Genomic DNA, 26,250 nt, shown 5'->3' on the forward strand with positions numbered 1-26,250 from the left:
CTCAAAACCGCTGTTCTATATCCAGGGTCCAGCACATATTCTGTTGGTTGGCCAAGCACGTCAAAGTCCATCTCCCCCCAGGGTAGAATAGCCACTGCAGCTACCAGACCCAGAGACCACATGTCGATGGCCTCATTAAATGGAAAACGCTGCATGACCTCTGGTACTTTGGACCAGGTGGTCTGCCACACAGACACCAGGCTGAACACCAGTCACAGGACGTGCCAGGCCAAAGTCAATAAGTTTGACTTTCAGTGGCTGCTGCTGGCTGTCCAAAACCATAATGTTGTCATGTTTGAGGTCAGCATGTACAATTAGCATGGCCCTCTAGTGGGACAGAGCTGTGGTCAGCTGGTGTGTGATTGGCCACAGCTCTGTCCCAGACAGACCCTGGTTGTTTCTGTCCTCCATGTAACTGTCAGGCTTTGATCCAGGAATTTTATAAACTTTTTTGAGGATCCTCCCTGCTGGAACAAATAATACAATTAGAATAAAAGAGGCTGTTCTGTACATATACTGCATACATTTCCATAATATGTAGTCTTGGGTGATATTGTCAGTCATGCCTCTATCCAGCCAGGCTGTTCAGGACCACCTCCTCCAGTCAGTGATGGATGGGGGTTATTGTCTCTCACCCCAGCTGCAGCCTGCACACCACTCGCCCAGTTCTTCATATTGTCATTTCTAGGGCTCCTTGTGTGTTTTATATAGGTCAGAATGGAGGGAGGAGAAGAGAAAGAGATTGGGGGGATAAAATTCATTATTTTATCCTCTTTTTCCTGTCTTTATTGTCACAAGTTTTTTTTTAGTTTTTTAAATTTCACATTGGGCACATTAAGAAAGCTATTAGGAACAAAAAAAAAACACCTTCATTTTGGACACTTCTGCATTTGATTATTATTGATATACTTTTCATTTTAGTTTTGCATGTTTGCACACTATAACAGATTATAATACTGTATAACCCTGAGGCTGAACTTTAGCCGTCCATGTATTTAGTACAATTAAGACAGCATTTACACTCTGGATGCACAGTTGTGTGGGTGAGTTTTGTGTGTGTGTGTGTGCGTCTGTTGGGGCTGCAGGACTCTTAATCTGGATTATCATGCAGCGCGGCCATGCTTTTCATAATCAGTTGGGTGAGCTGTGATTCTCAGCAGCGCATGACACATCTGGATGCAGGCAGTCGGTGAAGGGGAGGTGTGTGTGTGTGTGTGTGTGACTATGTGTGAGAGAGAGAGAGAGAGCGCTGAGACTCCTCACTGCACAGTCCTTGCGCACACAAATGGAGAGGGAACCAGCAGAAGACATCCCTGAACGGCGAGTTTAGCCACATTCCAATGCACAGAATTATTTTTCATGTAAGTATGTATTTTTCATCTCATTATGTTGTTTGCAAAAAAAGTGTGCACTGATTGCATTCTGCAACATTTTCTCAGTTTAACTTCTGCTGTCGTGTCTGCATGCCACTCTTGTCTTGTGTATATGAGTTATCCACAAAGAGAGAGAGAGGAGGCGAAGATGGAAAATTCTCAATTCTGTGACCTGAATTTTAGTCGCGTATATACTGTTAATAAACACTGCACAAGTTGGGGACCATATGCTGTTTTGTGTGCATTCATATCTTATTATATGGTCATATTGTTTATGGATTGGTTGTTTGTTTTGTTTGTTGTCATATGTTTTGGTAGTTTTTAATATATTTGTTTTCAGTAACTTAGTGCTCAGTCTGCCCACAGTTTACCCATTCTGATGTAAGGGCTGCAACTAACAAGTATTTCCATTATGCATCAATATGTCAGTTATTTTTTAAATTAATATAATTATTTTGTCATTAACATGAAAAAAACGCTTGTTATAACTTCCCAGAACCCGTGCATGATATTTTATCTGCATGTTTTATTTGACTAAAAATTCAGTTAATCAATTTCTCTTATATATAACAAAGAAAAGCCGTATATTCTCACAGTTGAGAAACCAGCAATTGTTTGTTTTAAACATGACAGATTACACCTGATTAGCATAATAGTTGCAGATAAAAAAAAGTGTTATTTAATTAACTCCCTAATCGTTTAAACTTTGTTCAACTGATCCAAGCGCAGCTTCTACATGAGATGATATACAGTGCTTCAAGAAATCATTCAAGATGGAAATTACTTGATCCTGTGATTCTGGAAAATAATTGGTTGTTTTGATTTACCCGCTAGACCTAGCATGTGCTTTGATTTGCATTGACACTATAGGTTCTTATTACATACCCAGTATAAATTAAATGATTAGAGGGTGCAGACAGGGAACCTACAGGCTTATGTTATATGCCCATTTTATAATAGTATGTTATGAAAAAGGAGCCGAATTATATGTGGCCCTTTCACCTACACAAAAAAAAGAAGTAAAAAAATTCACACTATACAATATTACATACTTCTACTGTGCACATACAGGTGGAAAACTACAATACATCTCATTGATGTTCAGTGATAATGAAATAATACAGATGAGACTGACAGGTCTGAAAGAAGCCAATGTGGAAGTGCCTGTATTCTTTCTAATGGCCAGCAGGGGGCGACTCCACTGGATGCAAAAGGAAGTCATATTGTATGGGAGTCTATGAGATAATGATCCTATTTCTCACTTGATTTTTTACCTCCGTGAACAGTTTCCTAATGAGCTTGAGTTGATTCAAGTCAAGTTAAGGTCCATTTAGAGTAAAATAGACTATAAATCACAGCTAGCTTTAGGGCGAGGTAACATTTTGGTTGCCTGAAAATGCCAGACCCAGAGACCACATGTCATATATATATATATATATATATATATATACTTGCTAATACTTGTTTAGATATAGACATACACAGACATACAGTCTGTGCTAACTGACAACTGAGAGAAAGGGTTGCATTTTATTAGGGTTTAAAATCCCCCACAGGGGTTCCCATTGGTTAACATCTATTTTGAAACTCATCACTCAGTCAGTGACCTGCTGCACCCTGTTCCGAAGCATCTGCGTCTGACTTTAAGCATATGAATAAGAGCACTGATAGCGAGGGACTCTGAAGGATTGTGATGTTACTAATAACTACAATCAACACTGGGTCACGGAGATGAGCTAGCTTGGAAACACACCCCACCAAATGTTGGTTTAGCCCATAATCCGGCTGTGTGATTTGTCAGATTTCACAGTAAAACCCTGCATTAATGTTAATCTGAGATTGTTACTGTTCGTGTCTGATCAGAGGGTGGCACACAAACACAGACACACACACACACAGACACAGACACACACACATACACACACACGAGTCACAGATATTCTGTTAGGCTGATGCTTTCACTGGTTGGGAATGTAAAGGATTGATCAAACACGTTGCAGTTGCAGTGCTTTCAGAGCAGATGTGTGCTGTGTTTCGTGCTACAGTTGTCACATGATCACTCTGTGTATCACACGCAGCCTTATGGAGCAGTTAGGGGCTCTCCTTGTGTTGGAGTGTATCATGCTTTTTGGACCTGAAATGACTTCCCACTAGAAGCCCAGGCCACAGATGACAGGCTCTAGGAGGCGAAGCAGATATTAATAAAAATAAAAGCAATTACAGTACCGCCTTCACCTCGCTCTTCCTTCTGCTTTTGCCTCTGTTTGGTTGTCCTTGTCCTCCCCGAGTTTTAATCAGTACTACACAGTTAAACCAAACACCCAATGGAAAGAATGAGGGGAGTCAGCCGTGACAGGCACCCAGTTTGCAAGATGGGTTGGTTTTTTAACAATGTATATCCACTTAACCAGAGTAGTCAGTTATCATATACAGGACTGTAAGGTGAGTAAAAAAGGAGACAAAGCAAAATAAAGCATTCAGACATAAAAAGACCCCATAATAAAATAAAATTAAAAATAATAATAGAAAAAATAAAACAAAAACCCCACACTGGCATTTCCAAGACATAGAGTAACATGTATTTTAAAATTGGCTATTTATGCTGCCATAAGGGGGTGTCGTGATATACTGGTATTGACAATAAACACTTTTAAAACGGAGTGCCTGATTTATCGATAAGATAATTTTACTATCCACATTAATTGAATTCCAACTTAAAAAATACATATACAACATATCAGTAATTAGTGAATTTTACCCCCTCTAAAATCTAATGGAACAATCTCAAAAATACCATATCGGTCAGGCTGTAGGCTAATTTAAAGAATTAGATATTGATACCATGTTATTAATATTGTGTGTCGTATACGTCATCTTGAAAAATTCTGTTTCTTTCTGTTCTCATATTATGTGGTTATTGTTACACTCCCTCTCCACCTACCTACACCTAAGTGTAAATAATTTGCCGAAGAATAGTTAAAAAAACAAGAGACTTAGATTAATTTTCTTTTATTCTATAGCATGCTAATGTTAGTATTAAGCTCATAGCGCTGCTAGCATGGCTGTGGACTCTTATTTGATACTGTGTCACCGAACCAACATGTTGTAGTTTTAAACCCTCTTTACAGTGTTTTTTGTAACACTCAATGCACGAAAGATGAAGCTTAACTTGTTGATTTGGTCCTTACACTAGGAGGAAAGATTTATCTCATGACCAATTGCGATGATGCGATGCTATAATACTGACTTGGAGCTGTAGTGATTTGCTACATTTGGATTAGTTTAAAAAATAACCACACAGCAGCATCTGGAGTCCATATAAAGCAGCTTCCAAACTAGCTTGACAATATGGCAACATTGGCCTGTTCTGTTAGTGTTCCACAATTAGCTTGGACGAAACAATGCTAGCTTAACGGTGGTTTAGCCTGTCTGCTGTGCGTGTGAGTGCATGTGTGTGTTTTCTGGCACTTTGCAGGTCCGGGTCCCTGTCCCCACCCTTTGAAAAGCTGTGAGGAAGGTCTAATGCCGCCTGGCCGCATGTGTGTCTGTGAGGTTTATCTCCCCACCGTCCATTTTGGGTGAGAGCAGATTACTCAGAATCCACCAGCTGCTGTGGAATTGGTTGAAATTGTGCCACACAGCTCTGTAATACGGTTACGTAAATGGCACCAGTCAGAGGTAGGGGTTTAACTTGCATGAAGAGCAGGGCACTTGACCCAGAGAGACAGCGAATAAAAGGGTCGCCACTGGGGCTTTGTGCTGTTTCCCAGCTTGTGTCCAGTGATGCAGAGCTGCTCTTTTATCCCACTAAATGACAGCTGATAGCACACATCGCCTCTCTGTTCACTGTTAGATTTGGTGAGCATCATTTTGACAAGTCATTATGTGGTGGCTTTATAATGCTGCTGATGCATGAAAAACGCATGGAGGGAATGACAGAGGACATATTTGAGCTCCCCTCACTATTTCAGGGTTACATAAGTAACTCTTTTAACAGCTTGAGAAGACACCAGAAGGATGGCTGTGACTCAGCTGACAGTTAGCTCTGTTGGGGGTGAGACTGGCTGGTGAGACACTAGTTGTATCCTTAGGGTGATGGCGTGCTAAATACTTCTTTCGGGAGTGTGGTAATGCCTTTTTTTCATGAAAACATTGTGTTTGTCCAGAAATAACAGTTTCAACCAATCTTTGTGTTACACTGAAAAGCTGCATCTTCACCCTATGCCTTTTCATTTCATATTTATGTGTGCATAAAGCTCATAAATCAAATGAATTTTACATCCAATCAGCCCCAAAAGACATTAGATCCAAGCCTGAGCTGCCCTAGTTTGTGGAACATTTGGGGGGAAACAGACTGTCTTGTCTATTTTTGCATGCCTTCTAAAAACCCATTCGGTATGTGGAGCGACAGCTATGGGAGGGAGGTGCTTACTTGGATCTGATTCATGCTTGCTAGTCTTCAGATTAATGTAGATTTCCACAACTCTTCAGAGCTCAACTACGTGACATTCACACGTTAATGCGGAGTTGGCACTGGTAAGCAGTTCCTGTGAAAATGAGGCACAAGCATAGAAAAGATGCCAGTCCTCTCTCTCCATGGCTCATTCTCTCACTGCCTTTATTTGTTCCGCCTCCGAGGCTTAATAATGTAGCTGACCGGGTTCTTTATTTGTTCTCTTTCACTGACTAGGTGCCTTGGCTGTGTGATGTAAAGTCACGAAATGGCAGAGAGTGGAACAAATGGGGAAAGAAGAAGAGAGGATAAAGGGAGAGGAGGTGGTGGACCTCTGCAGGAGCAGGCTCCTGGCCTCGCCCCCGTCGCTGGGACCAAGAGGCATCTCCCTCGAGGGATTGTGATCCAGCTGACTGGGACAGAAGGAGAATGGGACAGCCTGGACGACAGTGAGCTTATCTTCTCCCTTGACCGCGATGACGACTACCCCTCTATATCTCTCTCCAGGGAGAGGCAGCTTTCTGTTGAGGATGACAGAAAGTTGCAGTCCCAGGCCTTCCACGTCCCCCTTTCCCCCTCGTCTCCTGGCTCTCTGGGCAACTGCTCCGCCACTGGCCCCAGCTTCCTCTCCCCAGGCCCTCCTTCACCCACCCACCGACCTCTTTCAAGCCTGGTCAAGTCTCTCTCCACAGAGCTGGAGCTCAAGGAAGGCTCCACCCTCAGACCGAAACCATTTCTCAGCCTCGTAAAGTCGATCTCCACCGAGATCTCCCGCTCAGAACCCGAGGTGTCGCAGTCAAAGTCGGACTCCCGCCTCAACCTTCACCTGTGGAAGCAGCTTACCCAATCCAAAACCCGCAGCAATGGGGACTCTCGCACTGCGCCCCCTTCCCCTAGCGCAATCTCCCCAAGTGGAGAGGGAAGAGGGGGCTTCTTCAAAATGGAGCTGGAGGACACCAAGAGGAAGCTGTCGGAGGCCGTGCAGGAGCCTCTGAGCAGCATGTTCAGTAAGATCAGGAGGGAGGAGAGCGTAGGCAGCCCCAAACTCCAGTGTAAGAGCCAGGGGGCTCATCAAGCCAGCTCCAGAGGCTTGGGCCGTGAAAGTAGCACAGACACGGTTCTCTCTGAGTCTCCTGTAAGGAACACTAGGAAAACGGACGCTGATATTTTGCCCGTGTTTGACTGGCCTTCTGTTAGACATCCTGGGAGAAGCCAGCGTGGCCCCTGCCCCTTGCATCACAACAGACACCACCGAAGGGACGAGGAGCTGGAAATATGTACCGATGGTGACGTGATGCAAGTATTAGCCACAGAGACTCCCAGGCAGACGAGGACATCACCCACCTTTGCAGCACCACGGGTTAGGTCAGCTCCCCTTTCTCAGCCACCTCATCCTCTGCCACGCATGAGTTTATTCTGTGTGGCAGTGCTGTCCTATGGCTATTTCATCCTACCTCTCAGTCCATACTTCTCTGGCCTGGCTCTGGGATTAGCGTTTGGCTTCCTCCTAGGACTGTTGCTCATTAGGATGGCTTCCCCCAGGTCTCGTTGCTCTGCTCCACCATACAGACCAGCACAGACTCTGTTGGGAGAGGGGATTCTAACAGGTGGCACTGCCTGCACTGAGCCTGACACCCTCAAGGTAAATCAGATGAATCATTGAAGGGCAATTTATACTTTCTATGTCTGTGAGGGTCCATGCAACCCCTATGTTGAAGTCCACATGCAGCCGAGTGTGCATGTGCAATTAAGGTTCCAGCTCTTGTTCCACACTCTAGTGTAGTCTAGTTGCACTGATATGCTTTTATCCGTCCCTGGTCTTATTCTCTTTAAGGGTCAGACATTATATTTTTTAATTTGGGCTCTTCTTGTTGTTCAGCCAGAAACATCAGACACAGACAAACTGGTCTTGATTTGTATGTATTCCTACTAAAAGTAATTTGTTTTAGGCCTAAACTTTTTTGGTGCCTAAACGGAACCAACCACTGTATAATAATGTTACCAAGTTGTTTAAAACACCTGTCATCATGCATCTAAAACAGCAACCATTGCGTTTCTTTAGAAACCCTGCTACTTCTTTAGAAACCCTGCTACTTCTTCCTCTATTTCATTCATTGCATTGCAGCCATCACCTAGAAGGAAGTATGGAAATGCTACCCTTAATTGTAGTATGAATGGATCCATGTCCAATAAGTCCACAGAAGTGCAGACACTGAACGTGGAAGTTGTGTCGAGCTTTAAGGAGGAAAGTGTCAGATTTTTGTTCTCTATGGTATTTTCAGCCATCTCAGTCTCTGTCCAATACTGTTTCATTTTCATTAGATAGTGGATTTTATATTTAGTGTAGTTCAACCAAATCCTTATCTGTTGTAGCCAATAGTTGGCATTTTTGGAAATACATTTATTTGCTTTATTGCAGTTGTACAAGAGGTTTGATACCACTCTCACGTCTGTCTGTTCAGAATGAAGTTACAGCCAGTTAGCTTAGCTTAGCACAAAGACGGCAAATTTAGTGAAACGGCTAGAGAAAGAATGAATGTGACTGATTTATGAATGCACTTTAAATAGCATGTTTATTCCAATTACAGCAACATTAGGACTTGTAAATAGTTTTCACCCATGCTACTTCGCTCTAAAAGAACAGTGTCAAGCCGGCGTGCCACTTTATCACCTCTGCTGACTGTTTCCTTCACAGAGAAAAGCTTCCAAAAGTGGCACAGTGCAAAGATGCCCAGAATGCAATTAAAATGTTCAATACTAAAAACCGCCTGAGCCGCTGTGGTAATTACTGTTCTCTTCCTGGCTGAGCCTGACACAGGGCAACTGGAGAGGACAGCTACCACCCAAACACTGTCAGTTCCAGAGGCAATTAGTGGGAATACAGGCAGGAGGAAGCTGTGATTTGTCAGGGGGGAAGCAGGTTGGGGAAGTGGAGTAGAAAGCGGTGGCGCTGGCTGGAAATAGGGGGGTTACTGTCTCAGTATTGAGATAATTGTCTTGTTTGGTCATTAGCAGGTTTGTTTTCAGTCTGATGGCTGTTGAAATGGGAAAGTCGGAGACTCGAAGTTTGTGAGGCGTCTGTTAATCAAACGGCAGACAGAACAGTTGACGTGTTTGATTGTGGGCAAACTTCTGAGACGAGGGCAGAGGCTGGCACTGCTTTGAATAAAGTTCAAATACAATTTCAGTATGAATAATGCATTGTTTATTAGTTAACCGGTTGGAGCATTAACAGGGAGCATCAAGCTCTCAAAAGTGATTTTTATAGGACATCTAGCTCACATCCATCCTAATGAACACTTCGGCATATATTCCAGAGCATGCAAAGTGTCGTAAAGCTTCTTAATTTTACTTATATTTCAAAGGATTTTAAAGCCAACACAGTAACACTACACTATGACATGTGCTATATTATGATACATTATTTACAGTAACCCAATGTAAGTCCCGATATTAATATTTCTTGACATTGAGAGAAGACTGATACCACTCTAAAGCTAGCTCATTTTTGCTTCTACAATTATGTGTCTAGACTGGTGGTTAACAGCTAGTTAGCTTAGCTTAACATAGCATGAAGAAACTGATTAGCTTGGCTGTCCAAAGATCCAAAATACACCTTACAGCACCTCCAAAGCACGCTCAGTGCATGGGTGGAATGTACATTCACTCAAGTACTGTACTTAAGTACAATTTTGAGGTACTTTTCAGGTCAAGATTTAACATGAAAAACATGATACATTTTAAGTGATTACACTTTTTTTTTAAAAATTAAACCTCATAACAGTATATTAAGTGGTTAACAATGATTCCTATCTTTACAAAATGTAAACGCTGCTTACATAAATGCATCAATACAAATAATTTTATAGTATATTTGGAATACATATAACAATCTGAGTGTGGACATTCTGTGTAACTACTCCTTTTACTTTTGATACTTTAAGTGCATTTTGAAGCTGATACTTTTGTGTTTTTACGTAAGTTTTGAATGCAGGACTTTTACTTGTAAGTAAGTAAGGGATCTGAATACTTTTTCCACCACTGATCTTGTTTCTTCTATTCGTGCACAATCAGAAATGTAAAAAAAACCTACTATCTTGAAACTTTGCATGGTGTTAATTGAAATTAACACTTACTTTCTGCCTTTTCAGGGCTGGATGAATGAGATACATGATTACGACCCAGAAACCTGCCATCCAGCAATGACTCACTCGGTGTTTGCCACCCTGGAGGGCTCCTGTCTCCGTCTGGACTCCCCGCGTAACAACATCAGCCGCAGGGCTGCGTACGATGAGAGAATACAGGAGGCTGCCTTTGTCAAGTCCCGCTGCTTTCAGCTTGCAAAGAGCAAAGTATGGTGACTAAGTTAAATGACTTATGGGATTTTTTTCGTTCTGTATTTGAGGCTGTTTTTCTTATTTAATGGGATGTACAAAGGAAAGTAAAGGCCTGATATATTTTGTTATTCTGGTGGTGGTCTTATACTGTATGTAGGGCAGAGCTGCAGTCAATTTCAAATTCAACTTTATGTGACAGTAAATGAATGCATTGGATTATTTGACTAATTAATGCATGGATGTCGGAGTTACATTTACATTTATTACAATGTCTGAAATTGCAAGCAATGCCTGAGAGAAAATAAACAAAGATTGAGGAAATAAGGTTTAATTGGGTTGTTATAAAGTTGTAATATTGGCTGAACTTGTTAGAATGAATTAATAATCCATAAATGGGTCATCTGACTCCTTTACCCATTTAACAGCTTTCTTTTTGCTTTGACACAACACAACTCTGTCGCTGTCCCCCAAAGGTATTCCTGCTGCCATCTGTGTTGGCTCGGAAGAGGATGTGGAACCCAAAGTATCCCATCTGCATCCAACTGGCGCAAGGAGCGAACTCCCAGGAGGATGAGGGAGAAAGGTCGGAGGAGAGTTGGGGAGAGGAACAGGGAGCCGAACCTGCAAGTCCAAAACAAAGCTCCTTCAAACACGACGTTCCCACCACTCTTTACCTCTTCGGCCGCACAGGCAGAGAGAAAGAAGAGTGGTTTCGTCATTTCCTGCTTGTGTCCATGGATACAGAGAGGGAGAAGGAGAGGGACAGACAGAAGCCTGGCAGATGTGTGTTCAGATCGGGTATGAGAGACGTTAATAATGCATTAGAGAAGAGAAGGCTTCCCGATAAGGCATCTATACAAATGCCGTATATGTGTGGATTATGGATTACATGCTCCAATTCTTTGCATTTCAAAGCCAATCCCTTTCGAGGGAACACACTGATGAGTTGTTTGGTGCCATGACAGGGCAAAGGCATCAGAATAAAACAGCTTTTAGTGTGTTTTGAAGACAATTACTGAGTGTGAATATATAATACAAATAGTATATTTAATAATAATATACTTAACAGTATATTAAGTGGTTAACAATGATTCCTATCTTTACAAAATGTAAACGCTGCTTACATAAATGCATCAATACAAATAATTTTATAGTATATTTGGAATACATATAACAATCTGAGTGTGGACATTCTGTGTAACGACTCCTTTTACTTTTGATACTTTAAGCGCATCTTGAAGCTGATACTTTTGTGTTTTTACGTAAGTTTTGAATGCAGGACTTTTACTTGTAAGTAAGTAAGGGATCTGAATACTTTTTCCACCACTGATCTGGTTTCTTCTATTCGTGCACAATCAGAAATGTAAAAAAAAATGAGGGAACACACTGATGAGTTGTTTGGTGCCATGACAGGGCAAAGGCATCAGAATAAAACAGCTTTTAGTGTGTTTTGAAGACAATTACTGAGTGTGAATATATAATACTAATTTGCATTTTATTTTCCAACACAAATTTGTTTTTTGATCCGTCATCTGTCACAGCTTATTTTGACACTCTTGGTTAATGCATTAATTAGGAGCTCAATATGAAAACAGATGCTCTGTCACACTCTTAAGAATTTTTGGAAGAGAAGAGGTTTTTGTTTAATGATTTTTAAGGAATAGTTTGACATTGTGGTTTGACATCTCATTAGATGAGAGGATTAATATTATTCTCAACAGGTTAATGTGGAGAATGGTGAAATGGCGAAATGGTGCATTTTGCCAGGAACGTCCTCTTAACCAACACTCAATGCTGCCTGTTTTCTCCCAGGTGATCCAGCACCGGCACAGAGTGTTAGTGTCCAAGGAAACGTCCCGACCAGCAGAGGCTCCAGCAGAGTGGGCAGCAGTGACGACGACGCCCCCTTCGCACCTCCGGTCCCCTGCATCCCTGCAGCTCCTGTCGGTCAGACCTCCAGTAGCACCAGAGGCCTTTCCCTGCTAGACTATCCCGGCTACATGGCTCGCCTTCTGGCCACAGAGGAGTTGACCCCCCTCTCCAGTCCTGGAGCCAGCAGCACAGAGACAAGCCCCACCATCAAAGGGAATGTAAGTCATGCTTGGAGATACAATTAAGTGAAGCGAATGAAGGAACATTCTAGAGCTGGATAGTTTCTATCGTGTGTGTCAAGAGGAAAGTGACACAGAAATGACTAGTAAAAAATGGCATTGTGGCATTTTCAGCATTTATGAAAATACTCTACTCTTCATTCTCTGTTTTTATGATAGACTGTAAATGACTATTGCTGCCATGGTGTTACCAATTAGTTTGTGGATTGTCTTTATGAAGCCTCGACTTTGGCATCTTGTTTTTCATTGGAGCCAGAAGTGACCATATTTGGACGAGTGGGTGGAGCTGGGGAGGAGCGCTCCAATACCCATACTTCCATGAGTACACTTAAACGCAGTACACTATCCGCACTTACTAAGTACGCAGATTTCAGCAGGTGAGTGTTGTTCCAAATCTAATACTCCATGGTGCACTTACCGGAAATTACGCTCGCCCCCACGAAAAACTTCCCGCTTTGAACGGCGAAAAAATGACCCTTTGTGTTGTTTAATCTTTACTTCTACAATCCGGCAATATGGCTCCATTAACGCAGCAAATGTGGAGAATGCGCCGGCGTCGTCCGCAACGTTACCTACTCCTCCTGATGTTGACAGACAATGCTCCGCTGTTGTTTCGGCCGCCATTACAAAAAATTTTTTCGAGCTGAGCGGCTCTGCCTGGCTCCGCCTCTTCAACTACATAGACAAGATGGCGGCCGTTGAGTGAGTATAGTGTACATCGTTCCACACTCAGCGTTTTGACCGTTATGAGGGCAACATCCGGGTCCTTTAGGTACACTTCTATTTGCCGCGATCGGAATCGGAACACTGTGCGTACTCAAACTAAGTATAGTAAGTACGGGAAGTATGGGTATTGGAACACAACATGAGTTTCCAGCTTACGCTAGCACTACCTAGCTAGGTTGGTTAGCAAGGTGGATCCATAATTCACGTTAAGAGTGATAATTTGGAAGCTAATTTTGGCTAGCAGAAAACAGGGTTGAAACAAAGTGTACTTACACTTACACTGCTTAAGTAAATGAACAGAAAACTCCTGAGAGTGACTTTTAGTGCAACTGAAAGCTAGCCAAAATGTTACATTTAACTTTCATGAACTGAAACTAAACAGAATAGTTAAGCTAAGGCAAAAATATGGACAACAACCAACCAAAGACATCATTTACAAAATTAACACCATGCACATTAGAGAAGACTTGAAGCAAGTGATTGAGAGCATAAACTCATTAGGAAAATTTTTTACTGAAGTCATAAATCAAGTGGGAAGTAGGGTCACTTTCTCTAAACTTCTATACAATCAGACTTCTTTTTGCATCCACTGGAGTCTCCCCCTGCTGGTCATTAAAAAGAACACAGGTGTAAGGCACTTCCTAATTGGCTTCACTTTTCAGACCTGAGGGCTACATTGATTTTTTCAAATCGTACCTGTACCAAATTGTACTATACATGCAGTTGTTTTGTCCTTGGTAAGCTGTTACTCGGGTGTGTTTTTTTTTTACAGTGTACCTGTGATCTAGCCGAGCAACCTGGGACGAGCCAGACTGCGTGGGCTAATGCTCTAATTGGTCGAATCTTCTGGGACTTCCTGCGAGAGAAGCACTGGGCCGATGTGGTTTCCTGCAAGATCCAAAAGAAGCTGAGCAAAATCAGAGTGCGAGCAGTTTTGTTAAAAGTTACTTTGTCATTTTCAAGACACAAAAAAGGAAAACGATACATGAGATGTATTGTATATTATTAAAACTATGATATTTTTTTACAGCTGCCTTACTTTATGAATGAGCTGACTCTGACTGAGTTGGATATGGGCTGCTCTATGCCACAAATCACCACTACCTCCAGACCAGAGGTCAACCACAGAGGCGAGTACAGACTGGAGATCATATATTTAAAAATTATATATAAACACTCCCAATATAATATACAAAAGATGATTGAGGAGATGACCTGTTGCTCCTGATTATAGCTGAGTACTACCAAGCATCAGATCAGACGCTGTTATCCTGTTGTAATCTCACAGAGCAGCAGAGCTATTACGCCACGGCCTTCAAAATTTAGAGCATATTGGCTTGTGTGTGTGAGAGAGAGTTTAAAATCAGGCAATCTGGCAGACGGCACTCTTAATGACGAGGGATTTTAAAGTGTGTCAGCATGCGTCTACGTGTGCAACCTCATGATTTTTTCCGTTTCTCTGCCCAATTCGCTTACACAACCGCCCGTCAACAAATTATCCCGTTTTCAGCTCTTAAAGGGGATTTATAATCCGTCGTAATTTGTTATAAATTTAATTTCAAGGCTTGATAATCACTGTAAAAGCTGGTTAATCTGCCCAGTAAGCAGTGTGCGTGTCCGAATTGAGGTGTGTGTGTGTGTGTGTGTGTGTGTGTGTGTGTGTGTGTGTGTGAGGTTTGTCTTGATTTTGGTAGGCTGTCGTTGACCTCTATCTGCTGCCCTCTGCAGGCCTGTGGGTGGAGCTGCAGCTGGTCTACACCGGTGCCCTGCAGATGACCCTGCAGACTAAGTTCAATCTGTCCAAGCTGGGTAAAGAGGGCGGTCACGAAGCAGACTGTACGACTGAAACCGGTAGCCCACGGTCAGCACTATGCACACAAACACACACACACACCCTGTCAACTTTTACATACTCTTCTGTATAGTTTTTAATATATATATATGCAGCATTTTGTGATTTCCCAACTGGTATGTATCTCCTCGTGTGTATAAAATAAAATGAAGGTGATATTGGCATTTTCTGTCACATATGCCAGTTCATTTGTATATATACTGTGATTTTTACATTTACTGGAAATTTAATTGTGAAAGAGCTTATGGACAAAACAGGTTGACGTCCATTGACAAAAACATGGACATGGTGGCAACATGTCACAAAGTATACCCCATAACCTAAAGCCTACCCTGCTTTATCGTCTATTTTACTTTAAATGGTAATTTACATAATAATTTACAAAAGGAATTTATATTAGCAATTGAGACTCGTTAGGAAAATGTTTACTGAGGTAGTTAATCAATTGAGAATTAGGGTCATTTTCTCATAGACTTCAATACAATCTGACTTCTTTGTGCAGTCACTGTAGTTGCCCCCTGCTGGAGGTTAGACAGAATGCAGCTTTAAGAAACTTCTGCATTTGTTTAAGTTTTCAGGCCCAAAGGCATATCCACTTCTTTTATAGAGTCTGTGGTATAAGTAAAACAAGCCTCCAATCCCCATCATGCAACACATTAGTGCCTTAAGTTAGACCTTACCCACCTGATGTCTTCACCAGGTGTAATTTCTCTCCATACACCAAGAAAGACATCATGTGGCTGTTTGTACAGGTTAAGTAGTTCCCCCTGTGATGAATACAATTTGTGTAGTACCCCTTTAAGAAATCATTTTCTATCATCTTGATGTGTATTTTGGCATATTGCCCAGGCCATGTAGCCCACCTAGCAATAAACCCTGTATTTTCATTCTTATCATAGTGCACACACACACCTACACACCTCTCTTTTTATCCCTTTATCCCCGTAGCCTCTGATCTACAGAGCAGAGCTCCACATTACATTGATTAGCGTAGCCATGCCTGTCATAGACCTGCAGTGGAAGGGATTAGAGTCCAGGAAAAGCTTTATATTAGCTCTCTGCGGTTCATCGGAAGCTTTATGCAGAGATAGAAAACTTGTTTGTTGAAGTTATCAAGCCACAAAGACACTTTGTTTGTTTTCTTGTACATGCATCTGTCCATAAGTCAGTCTGTATTGCCAAGATTCACATTTCAATGTCAGAAAATGATGAATATTCTGTAGTATTGAGGCACATCCACCCACTCCTAACTCGTCTGTCCGTGCGTCCTCCCAGCTGCAGGCCCATCTTCAGCGTGTTGGCGGACAGTGATGAGGAGTCCTCCAGCGCTGGTTCATCTGATGAGGAGGAGCTGCTTCTCTCTGAGCCTCAGGGTCCAGTGGGAGATAAGGGATCCACACCAGCTACTGATGGGTAAATACTGAGATATATATATATATATATATATATATATATATATATATATATATATATATATATATATATATATATATATACACACAGTACAGGCCAAAAGTTTGGACACACACCTTCTCATTCAATGCGTTTTCTTTATTTTCATGACTATTTACATTGTAGATTCTCACTGAAGGCATCAAAACTATGAATGAACACATATGGAATTATGTACTTAACAAAAAAGTGTGAAATAACTGAAAACAGGTCTTGTATTTTAGATTCCTCAAAGTAGCCACCCTTTGCTTACTAGAATATAAGACATGTTTTCAGTTATTTCACACTTTTTTGTTAAGCACATATTTCCACATGTGTTCATTAATAGTTTTGATGAATCTACAATGTAAATAGTCATGAAAATAAAGGAAACGCATTGAATGAGAAGGTGTGTCCAAACTTTTGGCCTGTACTGTATATGTGTATATATATATATATATATATATATATATATATATATATATATATATATATATATATGGTGTAGTATCAAACAAAAATACTGCCTATTTGTGTGTACATGTTTACTTAGTTCATGACTATTTCCATTCAACACAAAAATATGTTCAAGGTAGGTTGTGTTAATGAAAGAATATTAAGGTTCCATCAACTGCAACTGTGGTTTGAAACTTAAGTCAAAACACATTTGCATAAATAGCTACGTAAAAAGGAAGAAAGTGTGACTTTAAGTGTGATTTCCACCCGTCTGGGTTGTGAATGCTCTTTATTCTAAAGCTGCAAATAAACTGCAGTGACATCACAGTCCAGATGGCTGTGATTTTCTTTTCATTGACATTCTATGGAAGACCATTTCCGCCAATGTGATGAAGAAGAAAATTTTGTCTTTATAATGAGAAACTCTTGAGGAAAAAAATACTGAATATCATATCCTGAATTTAAATAAAAAAGAAATATCAATAAAGCAAACAAAATAATTACTTAAAATATTTAAGTTTTATTTTGATGATTTAAATGTTTTTTTTTAATATATAGTATTCTAAAATAACAACTCAGTATCTTTTTTAGAAGGTTACTAATTATTTTCAGATATGTCATGATTTTTGAAAAGTTTCTCATTATTTTGTGAAAGTTTGATATTTTTTACCATATGAACTCATTACTTTGAAATATTAAATCATTATTTCCAAGTTATAATTTTATAGATAGCAAATCATTATTTTCTCATTATTTCGAAAATATTTTTCATTATAATCACTTAAACAATCTTTTTTCCTACATCACAAGGCTCAGATTTCATCTCATTTTTCTCTTTAACTGGCAGAAATGGACTTCTATACAGTTTTCCGACTCCCAGCTCTCCTCAAACTTTGACTTCAGCATCTGCACACTAAATCTCCTCTCCTCTAATCCTCTCTTACAGGACAGGGGGCGGAAAGACTGGAAGGAAGATTTTGAGATTTGTGGACAAAATCGCTAAATCCAAGTATTTCCAGAAGGCGACAGAGAACGAGTTCATTAAAAAGAAGTTTGAGGAGATGTCCAACACGCCCCTGCTGCTCACAGTGGAGGTTCAAGAGCTGACAGGGACTTTAGTCGTCAACATCCCGGCGCCCCCTACAGACAGGATATGGTAAATCCTGAGCCATTAGAGCATATATATATATATATATATATATATATATATATATATATACAGTACAGGCCAAAAGTTTGGACACACCTTCTCATTCAATGCGTTTCCTTTATTTTCATGATTATTGACGTTGTAAATTCATCAAAACTATTAATGAACACATGTGGAATTATGTACTTAACAATAAAGTGTGAAATAACTGAAAACATGTCTTATATTCTAGTAAGCAAAGGGTGGTTTCTTTGAGGAATCTAAAATACAAGACATGTTTTCAGTTATTTCACACTTTTTTTGTTAAGTACATAATTCCATATGTGTTCATTCATAGTTTTGATGCCTTCAGTGAGAATCTACAATGTAAATAGTCATGAAAATAAAGAAAAACGCATTGAATGAGAAGGTGTGTCCAAACTTTTGGCCTGTACTGTATATATACATACTGGAGGTTGTGGCTTTAACTGGAAGACTGCAATCAGTAACTTCTGAAACTTAATTTAGTTTGAAGTTGTGTGTAAAAAATAAATTATTTTAGAGGTTGATTTCAGAATTTAATCATCAAATATTTGCTCTGTTTAGAATAACTCCTTTGTTTACCCAGTTTTTGAAACCCAAACCCAATATTTTATTTTACAATATGATGTTTACATTTTTCACATTATGTATTTTATACTATATTATATTTCTTCTTAAACAATATATTCTATTTTTCTTTAGCTTTGGAATATAACAAACAGTCACTGAATTGTTGTAAGACCAGATTGAAATTTGGGAGTTTTAAAAATATCTAATAATGATATATCAATATATCAAACAATATCATTTATATATAATTTTATTTCATAAAGAGACATATTTAGTAGGATATTTTGATATTTCTGTATTTCTTTCTCTGGTTGACAGACTATGTAATGGTCCTACTTTAAATGTCCTTAAACCTATTTTTGCATTTACGTACTTATTACTTATTAAGTGATTTTTTTTTTAAAGAATCAATTTCACTCTGATATATCAGTAACTGCATGTCATAAATGCACTGCACAAAACTACTCAAATGCTGATTCAAATCTAAATCTGTTCGCTGTCTTCAGCAACATGTCGTGTGTGTGACTCACTTTTTGCACCTCATCTCGAACATTTTAGTTGAGCACTTTTTAAGCTCGAAGACAGCATGAGACTGAAATGTGGCTTAAAAAAAGCGATTCAATGTAGATGTGATTCTGCCATTTTAAATCAAATCAAATAGTCTTTATTGTCATTATATAGTTCACTATACAACAAAATTGAAAGCGCCACTGCATAAGGTGCATAGTTATGACAATCATAACACAAAACAACATGAGTAAACATTTAAAAAACAAGGACAAAAACAAGAGCAAGGACATGTGATGTAATAAATAAGTATAAAAATAAATAAATGGCTACTTAAAATGCTATAATTTATACATGATTATTTTCTGTAGGTACAGCTTCTGTGTGCCCCCCAAGCTGGACCTGCATGTCCGTCCCAAACTAGGAGAGAGGGAGGTGACTTTTTGTCATGTGACCGAGTGGATTGAAAAGAAACTGCAGGACGAGTTCCAGGTATGCAAAAAAATAACAAAAAAACAGCACTTACTATGTACAATGCTGTTATTTTTACAGCTTTCCTCACAACCATGTTTTTTCTTCTACTAGAAAGTGTTTGTATTGCCAAACATGGATGACATCTACTTACCCCTGATGCACTCTGGGGTCGACAGCCCTCAAGCCTCCCAGCACCTGTTCTCTCAGTCCCAACGGTCTCAGAGCTCCTCCACAGAATCCATAGAGAGGATCCCAGCTGAGGTCTCTGGGGCAGAGTCTGACTAGTGCCTCATGACGATGATCTTATTTACAGAGAGGAAAAGGGGAAGAAACAGAAGAACGAGAACATGAAGTTCGAAAGGTCTGACGTTTAACGCTGTGGGTGGCAGATGGAGAGTTTGTAACAGATTACTGTACAACAAAGTGATACCTTTTCAAATGTTTACATGTGAATGATCCCTATGAGATTATATATAAATATATGTTTTTGCTGCTTTGACAATTACAGATCACTTTGGACATAAGATGATGGACATTATTAAATAAAAGTTAGAAAACACTTGCCAGTTTTGTTCTCAAATGCGTGGCGTAAATATGAAACTTTCATCACACAAAAAGCACATACTTTCTATAAATGTTACATTTTAACCTTTTATATAGATGCAGAAAATATGTTTGTGAATCTTTTAAGAGACCTTTTTTTCAGTTCCTGCACATACTTGAATGAACTTACATGTTTTATGGATAACCATATGTCTCAGAAAGTCACTTAAACATCATATTGTGATGTATTAAAAGATTTCATTAATAGCGTAAGTGTAGCTCTTGAAAATAAAGTAGGAATAAACTGATTTTATTTCATTTTTTAGGCTGCATTTAGTTTCTTTTGCTAATTATCCTCATGGTCCTGTCTTAACTATGCATTTTAGATGAGCAAAAGCTAGGCGATGGTGATGATACTTTTGCAGGGAGGCAAACCAGGAAATGCCTTAAGCTGCATTCTACCAAAAAGTCCAGCAGGGGATGCTGACAGCGGCTGCATGGTCCATTCATTTCAATACAAAATGAGAAAACTTCTCACTTGATTTATTACCTCTGAATTTTTTTAGGACAACACTATGGTCTCAATCGGAAGTAAAAAAAATTCAATACGGGATTTAGAAGAAAATAGAAGATAAAGAATCGTATTATTTGGGGCGTGGCTACCTTTGACTGTCAGGTCACTAACAAGCCCAAGCCCAAAGCAATGTGTGTCCAGTATAGACATAATAAAGATTAATATATTTATTATGTCTACGGTATCCAGCCGTGAACTTGTTTGTCATTGTCCGTGTTTCCGTCCGGTTTTAATTTAATGACAGTTTATTGGAACATTTTGTTCAGTGAAAAATGTCTTGTTCAGTGTTTGGTTGGACTAACAGACACTCCAAGGAGTCGCTGCTCATTTTTCCTTAGGTAAGTAACTTACATTTTGTTTTTGTTTTTTGCTAGCCAAAACTAACATACGGAAGCGCATTGCATTCACTGGATAAAAAAAAAAAATAGACACCTTATCTCATAATTATGAGATCAGGATCTCATAATTACGAGAAAAGATCTCGTAATTACGAGATCCTGATCTCATAATTACAAGATCTTTTCTCATAATTACAAGATCTTTTCTCATAATTACAAGATCTTTTCTTATGAGATCAGGATATCATAATTACGAGAAAAGATCTCGTAATTATGAGATCAGGATCTCGTAATTACAAGAAAAGGTGTCTATTTTTTTTTTATCCAGTGAATGCAATGCGCTTCCGTACTAACATCCCAGTTAATGCTCCAGTTAATTCTAACATGAATTAGCAGCAGCTTCTCTCAGTCAGGTTGAAGTGTAGAGAGGCGTGTAGTCAGTGATCAGATCAAAACAGAAAACAAGATGGCGACGAGTGTAACGCTGAACTTGATGCCTCATACGGTCAGTCCACAAACCAACGGCTGACATCACGGTGACTACGTCCATTATTTAGACAATCTATGGTTGTATCACAGATAAGAAGGAGAAAATAACTGCCCCCTAGAGGCTGGAGTGAGCACTGTCCTGCAGGCCACAAGGCAAAGCGTAATCCCCCTGCAAACATACTCTGATGAACAGAAAGTGTTTTTTCTGGTTTGTTTGGGATAAGTAGAAAAAGATCATTCCTTCGTGTCACAATACCTGAATGATCAAGTGACTTGTAACGGTCCGACTGGCCAGGATTCTGCTAAGATATTGGAAATGTAGCAATAAAGGACTCCTTAAAGAAGACACAAGCAAGATCAGTGACACACAGAATGCACAGATTCAAATTCAAAAACACAACAGAAAATGGTGGAAAAAAGAGCCTGTACAAAATGCAAAGTCCTTATGCATAAAATTAAATCACATGGGAAACAAGTGTGATAGTGTGTGGGTGGGTGTGTGAACATGTCGTTCTGCGGGACGCTGCTGAGTTATTTGTAGTACGGTTCATTAGACAGGCCCTAGGTCTGTGTTTCAAACTCTTATGAGATGCAAATTCATTGCTGCAGTGGGTGTAATTATTCCACAGCAGAAATAATCTACATGAAGTCATTAATTGTAACTATGAACAACATGCATGTAGGAAAATGTGCACTTGAATCCCTTCTTGCACCCTGCAGAGTGCTGGAAGGCTGTAGTTTTGTGTCTACGCTGGCTTCTTTTTCTTTCTTTCACAAAACATTCGCACCAATCGGTGCTGACGGGCGAGCATAGGAGTGTTTCGTGCATTCATAATGTTGTTGCCTCATTGTGAATTAACATCAAAAACATTTTGGAGGGGCAGCGTTTCCTTGTGGCAAATGACAACACGAGTTAAAATCTTCTCTTCAGCCATGATAAAGAGGCAGTAAGTGAGACTTGGTGTAATTGAGATAATAGTACGGTGTATCTGCAGGGGTTGCTGATCCGAACCAATCAGTGTATTTACATAAAAATGCTCAACAAAGAACATTTTGAAAAAGTAAACACATTTGAATATGAATCAGTGTGTTTACATACGTTAAGTCACATGTAAACACACTGATTCTGTAGTTTTTTCCCCCTTTAGGGACAGCAATGTCCGTCTATTGGTCAGTTGGTCGTTGCACACATATGGGATGGATTGCCATGCAATTTACAGATATTCATGATGTCTGTAAATTCACATTCAGATGAATTGGCACAAACGTAACATTCAAGGTCTCCAGATGATATATCCTAATGGCTTTTCATCTAGTGCAGACCTGGGCATTGGGCGGCCCGCGGGCCACATCCGGCCCGTTGGCTGTCCTTGTCCGGCCCGTGTGAGGTTACCCAGAAATTAGAAATCAATATAACCGCAGTGCTTTTATTTTGAAAAAAATAGCAAACATTATCATTAGCACTAGAGCTAACAAGCACTTTTACTATAGTTAAGACAACAAATATGGCCACTAATATGTATGACAGAATAAAATAAACCCTAACAAACCTTGTGTCCTGTCAGTCAGCCACTATAGAAGCCTTTTTGATACTTTATATCAACTTTATATGAATTACGACGCACTCGTTATTATTTACCGTTCGTTTTTTCATTTAACCGTTCTACCGGTTATTTCCTGTCACTACCTTTCAAAACTAAAGCACCCGTTTTACACCGGACGACACCTTTTCAAAATAAAAGCATCACAACATTGTAAAACACCTTGAAAATGTACAGACATGAAAAAACAAGCTATATAATACAAAAACATAAATAGGAACCTTGCTAAAGGTCATTTACAGTTGTGTTTAAAACAAATGGAAAAGTGATACAGTGATTGGAGTATTTACTACTTTTTACTGCTATATTTGATTTACTCCACATTAACAGTCTCATCATAACACGTGTTCCTATCAGTAGCAGCTCAAAACCAGATAATTTACTATATTTTATAAAGCGATTACATTAATATTGAGCAGAATTTAGTTCCGAGTTTTGGTCCAGCCCCCGCAACCTTCGTGGTATTGGTCATGTGGCCCCTTGGGAAAATTAATTGCCCACCCCTGATCTAGTGCCACCATGAAGTTGACATCTGTGGTTTAGATTGAAATATTTTAAAGAGTATTAGATGGATCGCCTGAAATTTGGTAACAGCATTCATTTACCCCACACGATGAAGTGAAATAATCTTAGCTTTTTATGTAGCGCCATCACCAGGTCAAACTTTGAAATATTTTGCGTTTATGACAAAATCACAGCAAAACTAAGAGCAATCCCACCATTCTAAATTGTATTTTTAGCACTAATTTGCTCTAACCTTGCCTGAAAGGCCACAGTTTGTCAGGGTTTAGTAAACCAAATCCCTAACAAACTGTGAGCTTTCACAACCTTAATGAGGTGTTTAAAATGACGACTAGTGTTAGGATGTGTTGCTCTCCTGCAACAAGATCTCCAACCTAAACGACAGAATAGGTGTGTAAAGTGGAGGAGAGCATTCTAAAAATAGCGAACACGTCATTATATATACACGTATGGTTTGCGCTTGTTTTGGATTTAGGCTACAAACCACTGATCTAGGTTTCTGGTAAGGTGTTATAAAAGACAGTTTGAACAGTAAATAAATGTGTGTAAATGCAGGAAGTAAAGTAGTTATGAGGATCACGTGACTACGTACCAGAAGTGACTAAGTTAAGTAAAAATGTAATGCATAAAACATGGTCCTTTTTGTTGGCTATACAAATTACCTATGGGGTAATTTTGGTGGGAGACCAGTCATTCTCATTGTACTTTTGGAAACGCTCCTGTAGGTCATATTTTAGGGTCCGAAAAACAACATGATGTTCTTCCGGTTTGTAGGTCTTGTTACCTTGATAATCTTGACAGTTTTCCCCATTTGTAAATCATAAAAATCTTTTGTGAAATATTTATTTATGTGCCATATGCAGTTAAAGTGTTATAATTATCCTAAAATTAACAATCAGCTTGTGAAGTTAATAAGTTAGTAGCTTCTGTGTGCATGCAAGTCTGTGTGTACCTCCTTCTTCAGGCTGTATGGTTCGCTATAAAAGACATAAAACATGCACTGATCATACACCATGTGGAGTCCACAGGCAGACATTAGAGGGCAGCATCTGTTCATCATTTAGCAGCTCTCCTGTACATGCCAACAGCATGACTTTTTTTTTACTATCTCATTCTCATCTTCAAGGATACATGTTCATAGTTTTCCAAAATCTATCTCAATCCAGCACCCACATGCCTTAATGTACATCAAAAATATGTTTATTTTGTCCACAAAGAAATCCCGTATTAAAGCATTTTCAAGGGAAGGCATTGTGGACGAAACTGCTCTTTTAATGCTAAAAAAAAAAAAAGGCAGCACTGTAATAATACTTTGTAATTTTTTTATTTTTTTTTGCTGTAGTTTATATTTGAAGTTTAGGCTTCCCGGAGTTGCTTCAGTTTCTGTCAGTTTATGTACTGTATGTAGACAAAGCATGTCCAGTAAATTGTGAGTGTAATAGGTTTGTACTGTAATTACTGTAATTATACAAGCAAGTCATGTGACAAACAGGACATCAGGTCAATTTGAACAAGAGCCAATTAGAAAAACGTGACTGACAAGAGTCCAAGTGTTTCATTTATGAGTTTTGCATCACTGTACATCATGTATTCCAGTAGACAGACAAACCACTTGTTATGTGTGCAGGCTGATTTACTTTTCAGACGTTTTTTTTCTTTCAGAAAAGTTGTAACTGACTGAATTTGAAACCATGTTTTTCTCAAGCATTACAATGTGTTATTTTGGCCTATTGTATTTGAAGATTTCTGAATATTGGGATCCTTTAACAGTCTTTTGAATTGCGTAAATTGGGTGTAACTAGTACGAGCCAATGTGGTCAATCTGCTTGTATGACTCCACATGTTTCATTCATGATTGTTGGCATTGCATTACAGAAGACAGACAAACCACTTGTTATGTAAGTCTGTTAGTTTTGGAAGTGAAAACATCTTTCCTTCCTCCTTCTATCTTATTCCTGAAAACGCTTTTGATTGTGGTGTCATAGCAACCACAAACAATTTTAGAACTTTGAAGATAAATAAAAATTTGCTTGGCCTGCTAATACAATAAAACAACAGCAAAAATAAATCAATAAATAAAACTTTTATACTATTTGCCTTTATTTATGCATCTTAGATTAGTTCACCATATGTTATTTATTATTTACTGAACATTATTACTATTTTTAAAAAAATGTCAAAACATTATTAAAAACATATTATAAAGTGCTGCAGGGATGACTTGTCTCTGTAAACCCACTGGACGTTAGCATCATATTTTTCCATTGGATTTCAGATTATTACAGAAAATGTATGATACTTTTTCCACTGAAAATGAAAATAGGACTGAGCAGTATATTGGTATTATATCAATATTGTGATATATTTTGTGACATTTTTCTTTTTCTTTTGAAGGCTGTAGCCGACCATGTTTTTGTCATGCATTAAAATGTGTTATTATTACATAAAAAATTGGAATATTGCTGCATGGGGTCCTTTGACAGCATTTTCATTGCATACATTGGGTATGACTGGAAAGCTGAGACTTTTGTGGATTCAATGAGCCCAATTTAATGTGATGAGAGTGATGAGTGATGATGTTAGCCGTTTCATTGTAGTGCAAACCAGTCAAACTGACTGTATGACTCCACATATTTCATTCATGATTTTTGGCAGTGCATCACTGTACATCATGAACTTCAGGAAACAGAAAAAAACTTGTTATGTAAGTCTGTTAGTTTTG

The 26,250-nt window shown here is 39.2% G+C and overlaps 1 protein-coding gene across 2 annotated transcripts; it reads left to right on the plus strand.

The window, feature by feature from the left end:
• Positions 1-1,258: 1,258 nt before the first annotated feature.
• tex2l (testis expressed 2, like) lies at positions 1,259-20,020 on the plus strand. Of its 2 annotated transcripts, XM_059324004.1 has the most exons (13): positions 1,259-1,361; positions 4,849-4,951; positions 6,064-7,468; positions 9,978-10,178; positions 10,637-10,961; positions 11,976-12,253; positions 13,773-13,922; positions 14,031-14,130; positions 14,729-14,861; positions 16,128-16,265; positions 17,686-17,895; positions 19,359-19,479; positions 19,573-20,020. In XM_059324004.1, the coding sequence occupies exons 3-13, from the start codon at positions 6,095-6,097 to the stop codon at positions 19,744-19,746; spliced, it is 3,204 nt and encodes a 1,067-aa protein (XP_059179987.1). In that variant the 5' UTR covers positions 1,259-1,361; positions 4,849-4,951; positions 6,064-6,094; the 3' UTR covers positions 19,747-20,020. The 2 variants fall into 2 exon arrangements, with proteins under 2 accessions (XP_059179987.1, XP_059179986.1); XM_059324003.1 differs by lacking the exon at positions 4,849-4,951 and having other exon boundaries at positions 1,264-1,361.
• Positions 20,021-26,250: the final 6,230 nt, after the last annotated feature.

This window comes from Centropristis striata, chromosome 21 (genome assembly GCF_030273125.1).
Source record: "Centropristis striata isolate RG_2023a ecotype Rhode Island chromosome 21, C.striata_1.0, whole genome shotgun sequence".
Classification (NCBI taxonomy): Eukaryota; Metazoa; Chordata; class Actinopteri; order Perciformes; family Serranidae; genus Centropristis; species Centropristis striata.